The sequence below is a fragment of the Chinchilla lanigera genome, unplaced genomic scaffold, assembly GCF_000276665.1.
Source record: "Chinchilla lanigera isolate Chin_1 unplaced genomic scaffold, ChiLan1.0 scaffold00056, whole genome shotgun sequence".
NCBI lineage: Eukaryota > Metazoa > Chordata > Mammalia > Rodentia > Chinchillidae > Chinchilla > Chinchilla lanigera.
The window spans coordinates 11,191,977-11,204,412 of record NW_004955457.1 but is presented as its reverse complement, the minus strand read 5'-3'; the positions used below and the strand labels follow the sequence as shown (position 1 = coordinate 11,204,412).

Genomic DNA, 12,436 nt, shown 5'->3' with positions numbered 1-12,436 from the left:
ATTAAGTCTGAGTCTTTTGGTTGTCTTTTTGTAAAGACAACCTGGGCTTACAGGCATGCCCAACCATGCCCAGTTTGTTTATTCTTTTTTGAGGGAGGGTTTTGTTATGTAGTTCAGGCTGACCTTGAACTCACTATGTAGCCCATGCTGGCCTTGAACTCATAGCAATCCTCCTTCCTCGGACTCCCAAGATCTGGGATTACAGACATGTACCACTATGCCCAACCCGGATGCTGGATTTTGTCAAAGGTTTTTTTTCTGCATCTATTAAAATGATCATGTGATTTTTTTGTCCTTGCTTCTATTTATGTGATGTATTACATTTATTGATTTGTGTGTATTGAATCATCCTTGCATCCCTGGGATGAAGCCTACATGAGGTATCTTTTTGAGGAGTTGTTACATTCTGTTTGCCAGTATCTTGTCAAGGATTCTTACATCTACATTTATTAAAGAGATTAGTATGCAATTCTCTGTTTTGGCTGGATCCTTGTCTGGCTTTGGAATCAAGGTAATGGTAGCTTGCAGAAATGATTTAAAGGGTACTGGTATTAGCTCTTTCCTACAGTTTTTGTAAAATTCAGCAGTGAACCCATCTAGATCTGGGCTTTTTTTAGTTGGTAAGTTTTCTTATGATTGCTTCAATTTCATTGCCTATTATTGGATTATTCCAAACTTTTAAATCTTCTTGTTTCAGTTTTTAAATTCATATATGTGTAGAAATCTATCCATTTCTTCTGAATTCTTCGACTTATTTGTGTACAGATTTGCAAAGTAATTGTTAATAACCTTTCTGAATTTGACAGTGTCTGTTGTGATTTCACTTTTTGCATTTCTAATTGCATTGATTGATGTCTTTTCTTTCCTTTTAGTTGATTGGATAAGGACTTGTTTATTCATTTGAAGAACCAAATTTTTAAGTCATTACTTCTTTGTATTTTTTTAATTCCACTTTCATTGATTTCTGCTCTGATCTATATAATTTCTTTCCTTATACTAGCTTTGGTTTGGATTATTCTTGTTTTTCTAGGACCCTGCGGAGCACTGCTAGGTTATTCATTTGGGCTTTCTCTGTTTTTGTAATGTGGGCATTTAACCACTGTAAGTTTCTCAGTTAGGATTACTTTCATTGTGTCCAATAAGTTCTGATATGTTGTACTGATGTTGTTGTGTAGTTCCAGAAACTGTCTTATTTCTTCCTTGGTCATGTCTGTAACCCATTATTTATGTAACAGTGTATTGTTTAGTTCCATGCATTTGTATAATTTCTGGATTTTTTTTGTTGTTGATTTCTAACTTCATTGCACTATGACCTGATAATATACATATTATATTTTCAATTCTTTTACATTTAAGCATGCTTCATTGGAGAAAGTTTCATGTGCTGCTGAGAAGAATGTGTTTTCTCTTGTTGTTGAGTAGAACACCCTGTAGATATCTTTTAAGTCCATTTTTGGGAAGATTTTGTTTAACTCTGATATTTCTTCATTGATTTTTTTTCTAGTTTATCTGTCTATTTGTGATGGTGGGGTATTGAGTTTTATGGCCTGTAGGTTTTTGAGGTGCCCTCTTTACACCTCTCTTTTCCCCAGACTGTGGCTATTGTCCAAGCCAAATCATGTCCTTACTCCTGTTGGTAGACGAGGAATGCCACCAGCCTTCTGGTCTGCTGGATGTAGGCCACAGGCTTGGGGTTTGACTGGGCTGTTGGACTTAACGTCTGCCGTGGGTCTGGTTGCTCCCTTCTCTCCTCAGATGTTTTCTTCTTCCATGATCAGGTCGGGTGGTCAGTCCTGGCCTCTGTTGCTCAGTGTTGGGGGGAAGCAAAATGCAGAGCCAGCTTGGAGCTGGTGGGTGGTTGCTTCCTTTCACAGTGAGTAGTGCTCATTCAGCAGGGGCTGCTTGCTCATGTCAGGGACTGGCCACCATCTAGCCAGTTGGATGTGATAGGAATTTTAGAGACAAAACAACCACATGTCAACCATATGAGACATTTTTAAAATTCTGAGGGAGAAGATAAAGAGGCAAGAAATACTTGTCAAGCCCCTGTTTGCACAGAAGCAACATATACGTTTTTGTCTAGATTGTAGATCAGCTCAAGGACAGACTTTCAAAGAAACAGTCATAGATCTATAGAGACTAGATAGATCTGATAGAGCACACGCAACATCTTGGGCACAAATTGTGCATTTTCACAAACTTTCCCTAAGTAGACGTTTGAGAGAAAAAAGAGACATCATTTTCTTGAACTCTGACCTCCAGGACCTGGAAAGTCTAGTCTGCCTGCCCCAGCCTTTCTTACTCCCTGGGGCTGTAGCTTCAGAGTCCTCAGAGATTGACATCTGTAACCAGAGTGCAAATCATCAGCCAGCCTGCCGCTTCCCACTGCTCAGCCACCTTGTAGATGCTATTTTTCGGAAGTCTGAATTTCTCAGCAGAATCAGCACATCCACAGCCATCCCTGAATACTCAGCTTGGTTTCCCCAGTGTCTAAGGTGGTACCTGAGGATAAGCACTGCACTTTCACTTGCCTTTGCTGAAATGAAAATGCTTCTATTTGTGCATCTTGAAGGAAAGAGAGGCGAGGAGGAAATATTTGCTCATTTCTGCAGAGATTTTATAAATTAAACTTAAAACTCAAGAGATCATTCCCTCATCCCCACTCACTGTCATACAAACTGGGTGGTGAATTCTGATGGTGCATTTCTTACTGACTGACATGGTCTGGAAGAAGCTGGTTGTGAAACCATGGTTTAATTGTAAAGAGTAAGGAATCAAAGGATAAGTCAGTCGGAGAATGTGTCAGCTCTCCCAAGATCACAATCTCAGAGCTGCAAGAAGAGTGTTGGAGTTCTTTTCTACTTCTTACTAGCTCTTCGCATCTAATAATAATGGCTCCTGTATAGGGTTTTGGTGAGATAACACATGTGAATTGAAAGTTGCCTGATCAAGGTTCAGTAATCTCTAAATGCTGTTGCCTCTGTTTCCCTAGGCAAGTTTCTTTCTGCTTAATGAATGCTAAAAGATTAGCCTGTGTTCTGGGGACACTTCTCTTCCTGGTTTTTTTCCCTACACATTATCCTCTATCTCTACGTCTTCAGTCTGCCTGTGACACTTTCCATTCTGAACATGAAGACATGCCCACATCGCTCTTACCTTAAATAATACCTCCCTGGCCTCATGTATACCCCCTCACCCTGCTGCCTCCCACCCGTACCTTTGGACCCACTTTCCAGTGGAGGTTGGGTGCCAGCATTATGCTCTGGCTCCATGGTAGCTTAGCAGTAAAGACTGTTCCCAGAGGTGGGAGCAGAGATTTTCTCGTAGTGCCTGTGGCTGGCAGGTAGGTCTGCCAAATTCAAGGGCTGAGGGAGGGGCTGCTTGTTTTGGCCATAGGTCTTAGTCTTGGTTTCCAGAAATTTTCTATCAGTGGTATTCCCACACCTCTCAGCTTGACTCTTTTGTCTTTTTGTCCCTCTCACTCCATTTAAAACTGAATCAACAAGTGGCAAGCAATAATTTATTAGCTTCTTCAAATCCCAACACTGGAAAAATGCCAAGACTTAAGGGTCAAGTGGGGAAGAGCAGTCTGCAATCAGACCAGAGGTTATAGTTTGATTATACTCCTGATCTGGGGTCCTGGGACACCACTGCTTATGTTCTTCCCCTTTCCCTTTCCTTCCTCACTGCACTGCCATGGGGTCTCAGAAATCCATTGGATACAGTGATTCAGACAGCTTAGAACAATCATTTGGAGTGCTTATGAGACTAAACCTATTTGAAGTACTAACCTGATATTCTGATGCCTCCTAAATCAGTAACAGCAATGCAGACCTGTGTGCTGCCCAGTATTGTGTTTCCAACCTTGATTCTGGGCCCTTAGTGAAAATAATGATGAGTTAGGGTCCAGTCAGCCCCAGTCCCAGAAGCCTGTAGCATTACAGAAGGTATATGTGCTATGGAGTTATGGGGTGCTTCTGTGTGCATTCTCTGATAAATACCATATTCAATTGGTCTGGACATTGCTTTAGGGCCTGGGCTCTTTACTTTTGCTCTTTAAGGTTACTGTTGGATAGCTTTAGCTTGTTTTCCTCTCCCAAGTTCCATTTTAAAAAATTCTCCCAATATTTCTAGAAGAAAGTACACAATCTTCAATTTTATCAATTGCGTCTATGGGAAATTAGTAAAGACTCTGTGTGTGTGTGTGTGTGTGTGTGTGTGTGTGTGTGTGTGTGTGCTGAGGGAGGATAGTTACTTAGGGAGAAAAAATACTGCTTTTTCTAAAACTTTTTGTTTTGCTTTTTCTAAAACTTAAAGGCAAAATTGAAGATTAAAAAGTTTGTACTCTTTTTGGCAATAGTAGATTCTTCATAGACTTTAGCTGTAATTATTATTATAATTACTAATACTGTTACTATCAGTAATAGGATCCAGTACTTGAAAGTAGGTTTCATGTAAACCATTACCAAGCAACTGTGAGGAGTATACTCTCCTGGCCCTACATTCCCCATCGGAAGTAGAGATTGTATACATAGCTGGCATTCACCCAAGGTACTTTGGGGACAAAGAGGATAATGTGTTCCGAACAGAGGTCAACAGCTGCTACGCCTCTGTGACATTCCAGAGATGTGGACAGATGTATTCAGATTGACCTTCCTCATTCAGTGACTGTGGGAACTGGTTGGAAGGGGGAAGAGAGATACAATGAAGGGGAGGATGAGAAGCTCCCGTGGGGAACAGTAATATGAGAGACCACTAAAAGCAATGTTAAAGTTAACGGTTCTATTTCCTGGAGGTGATGCTCTAAACAATATGAGAGGGGGTGAAGTCCCTTAAAATTGTTCCAAAAGAAGGAAAACCAAACATATCAGTTTTCCCAAGGATTGCAGCTCCCAAAGGGGTCAGAGGTTGCCTCCTTACCATTCCATTGATTGCACAGTTGGGAATGGAAGAGGGTCAAAGCAGGTTCAATACAAGATGCATAGTGAAATACATTCCTTGCCCTTCCCTGGTCATATTTACTTACCTTCTTGTTTCCAGAACATGTCCAAGTGGTTTAGACAAATTAGAAGTCAGCTCTTGGTACCTTTGTGTCATACCAGCAGTGCAGTCAGCTGGTTTTCAGTGGGACCAAATAAACACAGCTCAGTGAGCTGATTAGATTTTCAGAAAAAGAAAATTTTGAGAACAATAGACTTTCTGATAACAGCATCTTTGGATCCTAAGATTTGTAAGTTTACCTCCTATCATGACTTAGCTGAAGTCTTATTGCCAGTGCTATTCCTCAATTTTAATGGTTCTACTCTCCTTCCACTGTTTTCCAGATTATTAACCCATTGTCATGTGGTTTGAAGGTGTATCTCAAAAGGACACAGTGCTGGCGGGTCGGCCTTAATGGGAGCTTCCACCTCATGAATAGACAAAGGCTGATCACAGAAGGCCTTGCGGTCATGAGTTTGATCTCTTTCTTTCTCTTTGTCCTTCCATCATGGGGTAGTGTAGGAAGAAGGGCCTTGTCTGATGCTAGCCCCTCTCTTTCGGACTTCCTAACCTCTAAAACTATAAGGTGATACATTTTTATTTATAAATTATACAGTCTGGGGTATTCCACTGTAGCAACACGAAACAGACAAATCACCTTAGCGTGTCATTGTGGGCAACTATGTAACTTCTCTGAGCTTTAGTTTTCTTATTTATAGGATGGCGATAATGGCAGTACCAACCTCTTAGGGCTATAAGTGAGGATTAAATGCGACAAAACATGCATAACACTTAGCATAATATATGGCAGCTGGAAGCCTGAAAATCATTTTAGCTACTGCTTTTGGAGTGATAGGCCTGCCTTTCTAAGCAGCCAAAAACTTTTTAAACTATTTGTCACCAGATTTTTCATGGAAACCTCGATAAAACCTTACTGATTGCTCTTGCAGATATATCTTTTTTACAAATACTTATTTACTCAGTGGAATTAGTTGACCAATATGGCACTTCTATTTTTTTTTTAAATTTTTCATTTCTTTTAGGTTTGGCACCGTTTTCTCTTTAAGACTTTGATTCTGCTGGTTTGTGGTAATATATATAGCTTTCTTTACTTCAACTTTGCCTATTATTAGAATGACTTTTTTTATATCAACAGCTGGAATTATGCTAAAAATCTCCAAGAGAGAATCTCAGGCTTCATTTGTTTTTCCTGCACAAACATCATGTAGGCGTGAAGACCTCTGTAAGGCAGAGCACTGGAGAAAACTAGAAATGAGAATAAAGGCAACTTTCTAAGCTGGAATTTAGATCGAAGAAGACATTATTCCAGTAGGCTTGCTGAATGTCAGAGCAGCCACAGGGCTTTTCATTGACAGCTTAGAACAACTTATAGCTTGACAACCATAATTCTTGGAGATTCTTCAATGCTACTTTGTGGCTTACAGTGGTTTAAGTTATTACTGAAGGACTGTATATTAAGGAAGAACATAAAACTAATTTCAAAACCAAGGTTCTGACAGCACTCATGCTGTAAAGTGATGTCATCCTACATAAATATATCATGCATATATTCAGTGATCTATTCTGATTTATCTAGTAAGCATTTATTCAACTCCTACAAGAAATGTGAGATGGAGGTTCATTAAATCTTGTTTCCATCTTAAGCATGGGGGAGATTTTCACTGTGTGACATAGGAATGAGATATCAAGTGAGCTATTTTTGTGCTTATTTTCTACAAGAGGAATTGGGGCTATGACTCTGTGAGAGCATATGCTAGAAATTGGCCCAAATGGGCTTCAAATAACTCCTGTCCCTGGAGCTGTGAGATTTTAAGCCCTGTGCTTTTAACCACTGGAATCCTCCAGTCAGTTATCTTTCCTCCTCTGTATTCAAAGTGATAAACGGAGTCTAGGTATGCATTCTGTGTGGAAAGCATTCCCATCTCCCAAGGGCCATAGGGGACCCATGGAGGCTCAGGAGAGAGGAGAGGGCAATGTTGGGTGGTTAGGTGCGACTCTGGCCTTGGCTGGAAGAGAAGTAAGTTGTGAAGAAAGCGAGTCCTTGAATCTGCTGCACCGCCAGCCACACAGCTGAGCGGGGGAACAGACAGAAATACAATGGTAAAGTCCTAGCTACTGACAAGGCACATTTTGAGCTGGAGCATTCCTAGTGCTCTATCTTTAGGAAGCTAGGCAGGGCAAGATTACCCTGGTCAGAGTACAAGGAGAGAAATCCACAATTGCAACCACATTGACTGTGGGGTCCAGGAAGCAACATGAAGTGTTTCATTCCTTTAGTGAATGTCGTACTGAGCACTCACTATGTGCTAGACACAGGGATACTGCTGTGAATGAGAAAGACCTGGATTCTACCCTCAGGTTTATAATCTGATGGGGACATAGATGCTAAACAAATCCTAACATGAGCAAGTGTGTAGTTAGTTTTCTTCATGGCATTTGACCAGGCTGTAAAGAGAGTGTGACGGAGGTTAGAGCAGTAGGGTTGGAAGTAGGGAGTGTGTGTGTGTGTGTGTGTGTGTGTTGCTGGAGAAGGCATCTTTGAGGAGGCCCTATTTACTCTGACCCTGGAAGGATGAGTGTGATTCCCTTCGACAATCAGAGAAAAACATCTTAGCTGAAGAGCAGTATGTGGTGAAAGCTCTGAAATTCATTTTTACTTTTCTGTCTACTCCCAGGCCAGATTCTTCTTGTGTCCCAAACAGCAGATAGAATTTAGCATCCTGTATTAGGTACTTTTCCAACAGGCTATATGTTTGGGGCTTCAGTAATGTGTTGATTCATTAAGGTACTGTAGTTTGTTTCATCATCATGTGTATGTCCTTGAATTTAAAGAACATGGGTAGACCAAAGGGAATTTAGAATTATTCCAGAAAAATACAGGTGAATTTTTATGAAGCAGTCTAATCAAGTCTACCCAGTGTCACCTGGGACACCACTCCTGCTTCCCCTAAGTGACTCTGGTTATTTAGGCTCGAATATGACACTCTGCTAGATATCTTATAGTTGAATAGTACCACACATTGTTAGCTTTTTGTCCTGAAGGAATCTTTTGATCTTTTAACCAGCCATTAGCATAGGGCTAAAGTTTTGAAACAGATGTTTTCTAGAACTAGAGGTATGTCTTTGTCACTTTCCTGTAGTTCAAAATTGTGACTAAATTAATTCCAAGGACAAATTGCTCTAAAGATCTGAAAGATACATCAGTGTGGGAGGATCACAAAGACTACATTTGTGAGAAAATTGAAATGTAGATGAAGGGGGTCAGTTAGGAGAGGAATGCTTTTGATACCTCATTTATCAAATTAGGAGGGAGGGACATAAAAACTGCCTCCACTTATAGGTAGGTCATTAAAGATATTCACTATAACATTTTAAAATAGCAAAAAATGTAAAAACATTGGAGGGTAGAATAGACTACTATGCATCAGATAAAATGCTCTTTAGACAAAACATTTAAGCTTAAACACATTGGAATGGGCAAAGATTTTTTTTTTTGAGAAGACCCCAAAAACACAGGAAACAAAGGCAAAAAGTCAGAAAAATAGCACATCAAACTTAAATGCTTTTGTACAGCAAAGGAAATGATCAACAGAGTGAAGAGGCAACTACTGAATGGGATACAGTGTTTGCAAACAATACATCTGACAAGGAATTGAGACGTGGACTACAAAGAGAGCTCCAAAATCTCGGTGGAAAAAATCAAATAAGCTGTGGTGGTCAAGCCTAACTTGTCAAGTTGGTTGGTTTGGGGACAACCAAGGGGATTAGAAAGCGCACTTCTGGGTGTGTCTGGGTGGGCCATAGAGGTGTGACCTTGGCTATGGCACCTGGTCCCTAACCCTTTCTTGTCTGGTGCTCTTCTCCTGCTCTGCTGCTTGACCACTACCAGCTAAGTAGCTTTGCTCCACCACACCCTTCTGCCGTATGTTTCTGTCTTGGAGTCGCCAACAATGGACTGAAAACACAAGCCAAATTAAACCTCTCCCTTAAGTTGTGGGTGGTGTTCATTTTGTGCAGTAGAAAGAAAGCTGAATAATACATAACCTGATTTAAAAATGGGCAACACATCTTAGTAGACACTTCTCAAAAGAAGACATACCAACAAATAGCCAACAAGTATATGAAAAATGCTCAACATCACTAATCATCAGAGAAATGCAAATCAAAATCACAGGATACCATCTCACTCCAGTAAGAATGGTTATCATTGAAAAGACAAAAAAGATAAATGTTTGTAAGGATGTAGAGAAAAGGAAACTCTTGCGCATTGTTGGTGAGGATGTAAATTAGGATGAGAAAGATTAAAAAACATTCCCCAAAAAACTAAAAATGGAGCCAAATGTAGTAGCCCACACCTGTAATCCCAGCACTTCGGGATCCTGAGGCAAGAGGATTGCAAGTGTGAGTGCAGCAATTTGAGCCCAGCCTGGACAATTTAGTAACTAAACAGGATTGTATCTCAAAATAGAACATAAAAAAGAGTTGGGGACGTACCTGGGTTCAGTCTCCACTATTGAAAAAAGAGGAACTACCATATGATCCAGAAATCCCCGTTTCTGGGTATATATCCAAAGGAAATGAAATCAGTATGTAAGAAGAGACATCTAAATCTACACATCCATGTTTATCGTAGCATAATTCACAATAGCTAAGAAATGGAAACAATCTAAGTATCTGTCAACTGATTAATAGATTAAGGAAATATGGTACATGTACACAGTGGAACACTATTCACCCATAAAAAATGAAATCCTATTATTTGCAGCAACACGGATGGAACTGGAGGTCATTATGTTAGGTGAAATAAGCCAGACACAGACAGACAAGGACTGCATGATCTCATTCAGATGTGGAATATAAAATAGTTGATCATGCAGAAATTGAGGATGGAAGGGTGGTTATCACATACTGAGATGAACAGGGTTGAAAGTAGGGATGAAGAGAGGTGGATTGATGGGAACTAAGTTGTGGCTGGATCCCACACCAGTGCATGGTAGAGTGTCTACAGATAAAATTAATGTACTGTACAGTTCAAAAAGCTAGAAAAGATTTTGAATGTTTTCATTATAAACAAATGATAAGTATTTGAGGAGATGGATATGCTTAACTTGATGTAAACATTGTACAATGCCTGCAGGTATCAAAATATCATAGTGTGCTCCACTAATATGTGTGATTTTTATGTACTAGTTAAAAATAAATCTATTTTATAAATACAAATGCTTCATTTGCATGAGAAAATGTTCAAGGTATAATAGATAATAACACATCTGTTGAAAAGTATAAAGAAAACATGATATTAAATGTGTAAACAAATAGATTGAAGGGAATGGATTAGAATGTTAACAGCATTTATGCCAGGGTGGTAAAATTATAGGTGACTCTTATTTTAATATTTATGCTTTTTCTAACCTTTTAAAATATGGAATATATCTTATTTTTATGGTCAGAATAAAAAGCAATACAAATTATCTTGAAAAACAGATACATAAAGCCACAAACTATGGTAATTATGTGAAGTTCAGATTATCAGGAAAAGAGAAACAAATTACTGGAGAAGTTTGGAGAAGGCCAGTGAATACAAGACACTGATAGAAGTGCGGGAAGAGGAGGTCCTGCTAGTAGATGGCCCTGCTGGGAGCGTGCTCCTCTCCACACGAGGTCTGAAGTGAGAGAGGAACCCCTAGGGGCCACAGTAGAGCTCTTACAGCCTGCGGCTTCACCTGAGTGATTCCTTCAGACAGCGAATAGAATGAAATATCACAGGTTTTTTTTTTTTTTGTGTGTGGCCCTTTTGTCCCTCTAAGAACATTGGGTGTTTTTTGTCATTCTCTTTGCTTGGGGAGCCTCCTGCAGACGCACAGCTGGTGGAGGGGTTGCACCTTGGCTAGCTTTTGCACAGTTCCTGGAAGTCAGCTGGGGTAGGATTGGTAGAAACCAAGCAGCGTGTGCTAAATTCATGAGAGGGTTGCTTATGACCCACAGAAGTATTAAATTTCTAATGTTCTTAAAAACTCCTTTGAGCTCTTATACAGATATTTAATGTTTCTCAGCTTCTGAATATAACTTTTGTTGTATTTTTTGACACAATCTATTCCCACCCTTAAAAATTTCTCCTTGGCAAGAGGTTTTCTTCCTTCTTTAGAACACCTTGTTGAGGTAGAGGGATCGCACGTTTGATGCCAGCCTGGGCAACTTAGTGAGACTCTGTTGTAAATGAGTGAATGAGAAGCTGGGGATGTATCTTGGTGACAGAGTAAGTGTGAGGCTGTGAATTCAATTCCTAGTTAAAAAAAAAACAAACAACACTTTGTGTAGCTACTCTCAAGTCCCTGCTGGATTTCAGGTACCCCCTTTTCAGAATTCTGCTACCCAGCAGTTGAAGTTAGTGCTCATGAGCCCATCGTACAGTGATTGGTAGTCTTTTTCAGTGACAAGGAAAGGCTCGCTTTTAAGATAACATGTAGAAGTCTAAAGTCATCAAAACAATGTAATATCCTGTGTGAAAGTTGCAGTGCCTTGCGGGTTGAGTCCCTTGATCATGTGCCCTAAGGGAAGTCGTTTGGTGGTGGTTGGGGATGACTGAGACTCTCGGGTCTGGCAGGTGCATCTGCAGCTCACCTCGCACCTGGGTTCCTCGGGGAGGAGGGCCTGGAGCCCTGGGCCGAGTTAGGACGATGGTGCTCAGGCTGCTGCTGTTGGCTGTCAACTTCATCCCCTCAGCTCAAGTGACAGGTAAATATGACTTTGATTTTTTTTCCCTTTTCTAAGTTTTTCTTTTGTGTTCTTGCAATTGGCATGGTGTATTTTTTTTTTTGGTTTTTCTTCGGTACCGGGAACCGAACTCACAACCTTGCGCATGCCAGGCAGGCGCTTTTGCCGCTGAGCTAAATCCCCAGCCCCGGCATGATGTATTTTAACCTTCAAATAACCTGTAAGATTTGAGCACATCTGAAGTGTACTTCACTTGTAATTTAGAGACTTGTTATTTAGACACTCACTGATTTTCAGAATACGTGATAATATTTAACAAAAGTCTTTTGGAAGCGAATATGATTATATTTAGCTACAAGTTGATAATGTCTCAAGAATTTTTAGCTTATCTACAGTTTTCTCTTTACAATTTAAGGAAACTGTTAGAAACAGATTAACTCTGAAAGCTTTGAATTGAGATTGTCTGAGTTCATATCACAGATCCAATTCTTACTAGCCATCTTTAGGGTAATATTTAAATTCTCTAATGTCAGTCTCATTATCTGTAAAATGGGAATAATAATAAACCTCATCTCATGGTCATTGTGAAGATGAAATGAAATAATCCATATGAAATGCTTAGCTCAGTCAATGATATGCAAGGAAGACCAGCATCTGCTGAATCATTATGTCTGCTTGAATTAAATGAAAACCAGAATGAAATCTGGAGTCACTGTGGAAG

The 12,436-nt window shown here is 39.9% G+C and overlaps 1 protein-coding gene across 2 annotated transcripts in view; it reads left to right on the top strand.

The window, feature by feature from the left end:
- Window positions 1–12,436, top strand: part of Cd28 (CD28 molecule) — a 93,331-nt gene that overhangs the window by 48,687 nt on the left and 32,208 nt on the right. The window contains exon 1 of one of the 2 annotated variants that reach the window (XM_005397015.1): window positions 11,511–11,736. The exons of the other annotated variant lie outside the window; for it this stretch is intronic. Within the exon in view, the coding sequence (XP_005397072.1) occupies window positions 11,580–11,736 (157 nt within the window). The 5' untranslated portion in view covers window positions 11,511–11,579. Of the gene's footprint in view, window positions 1–11,510; window positions 11,737–12,436 lie in introns of those variants that run through there. 2 annotated transcript variants of the gene reach the window in all.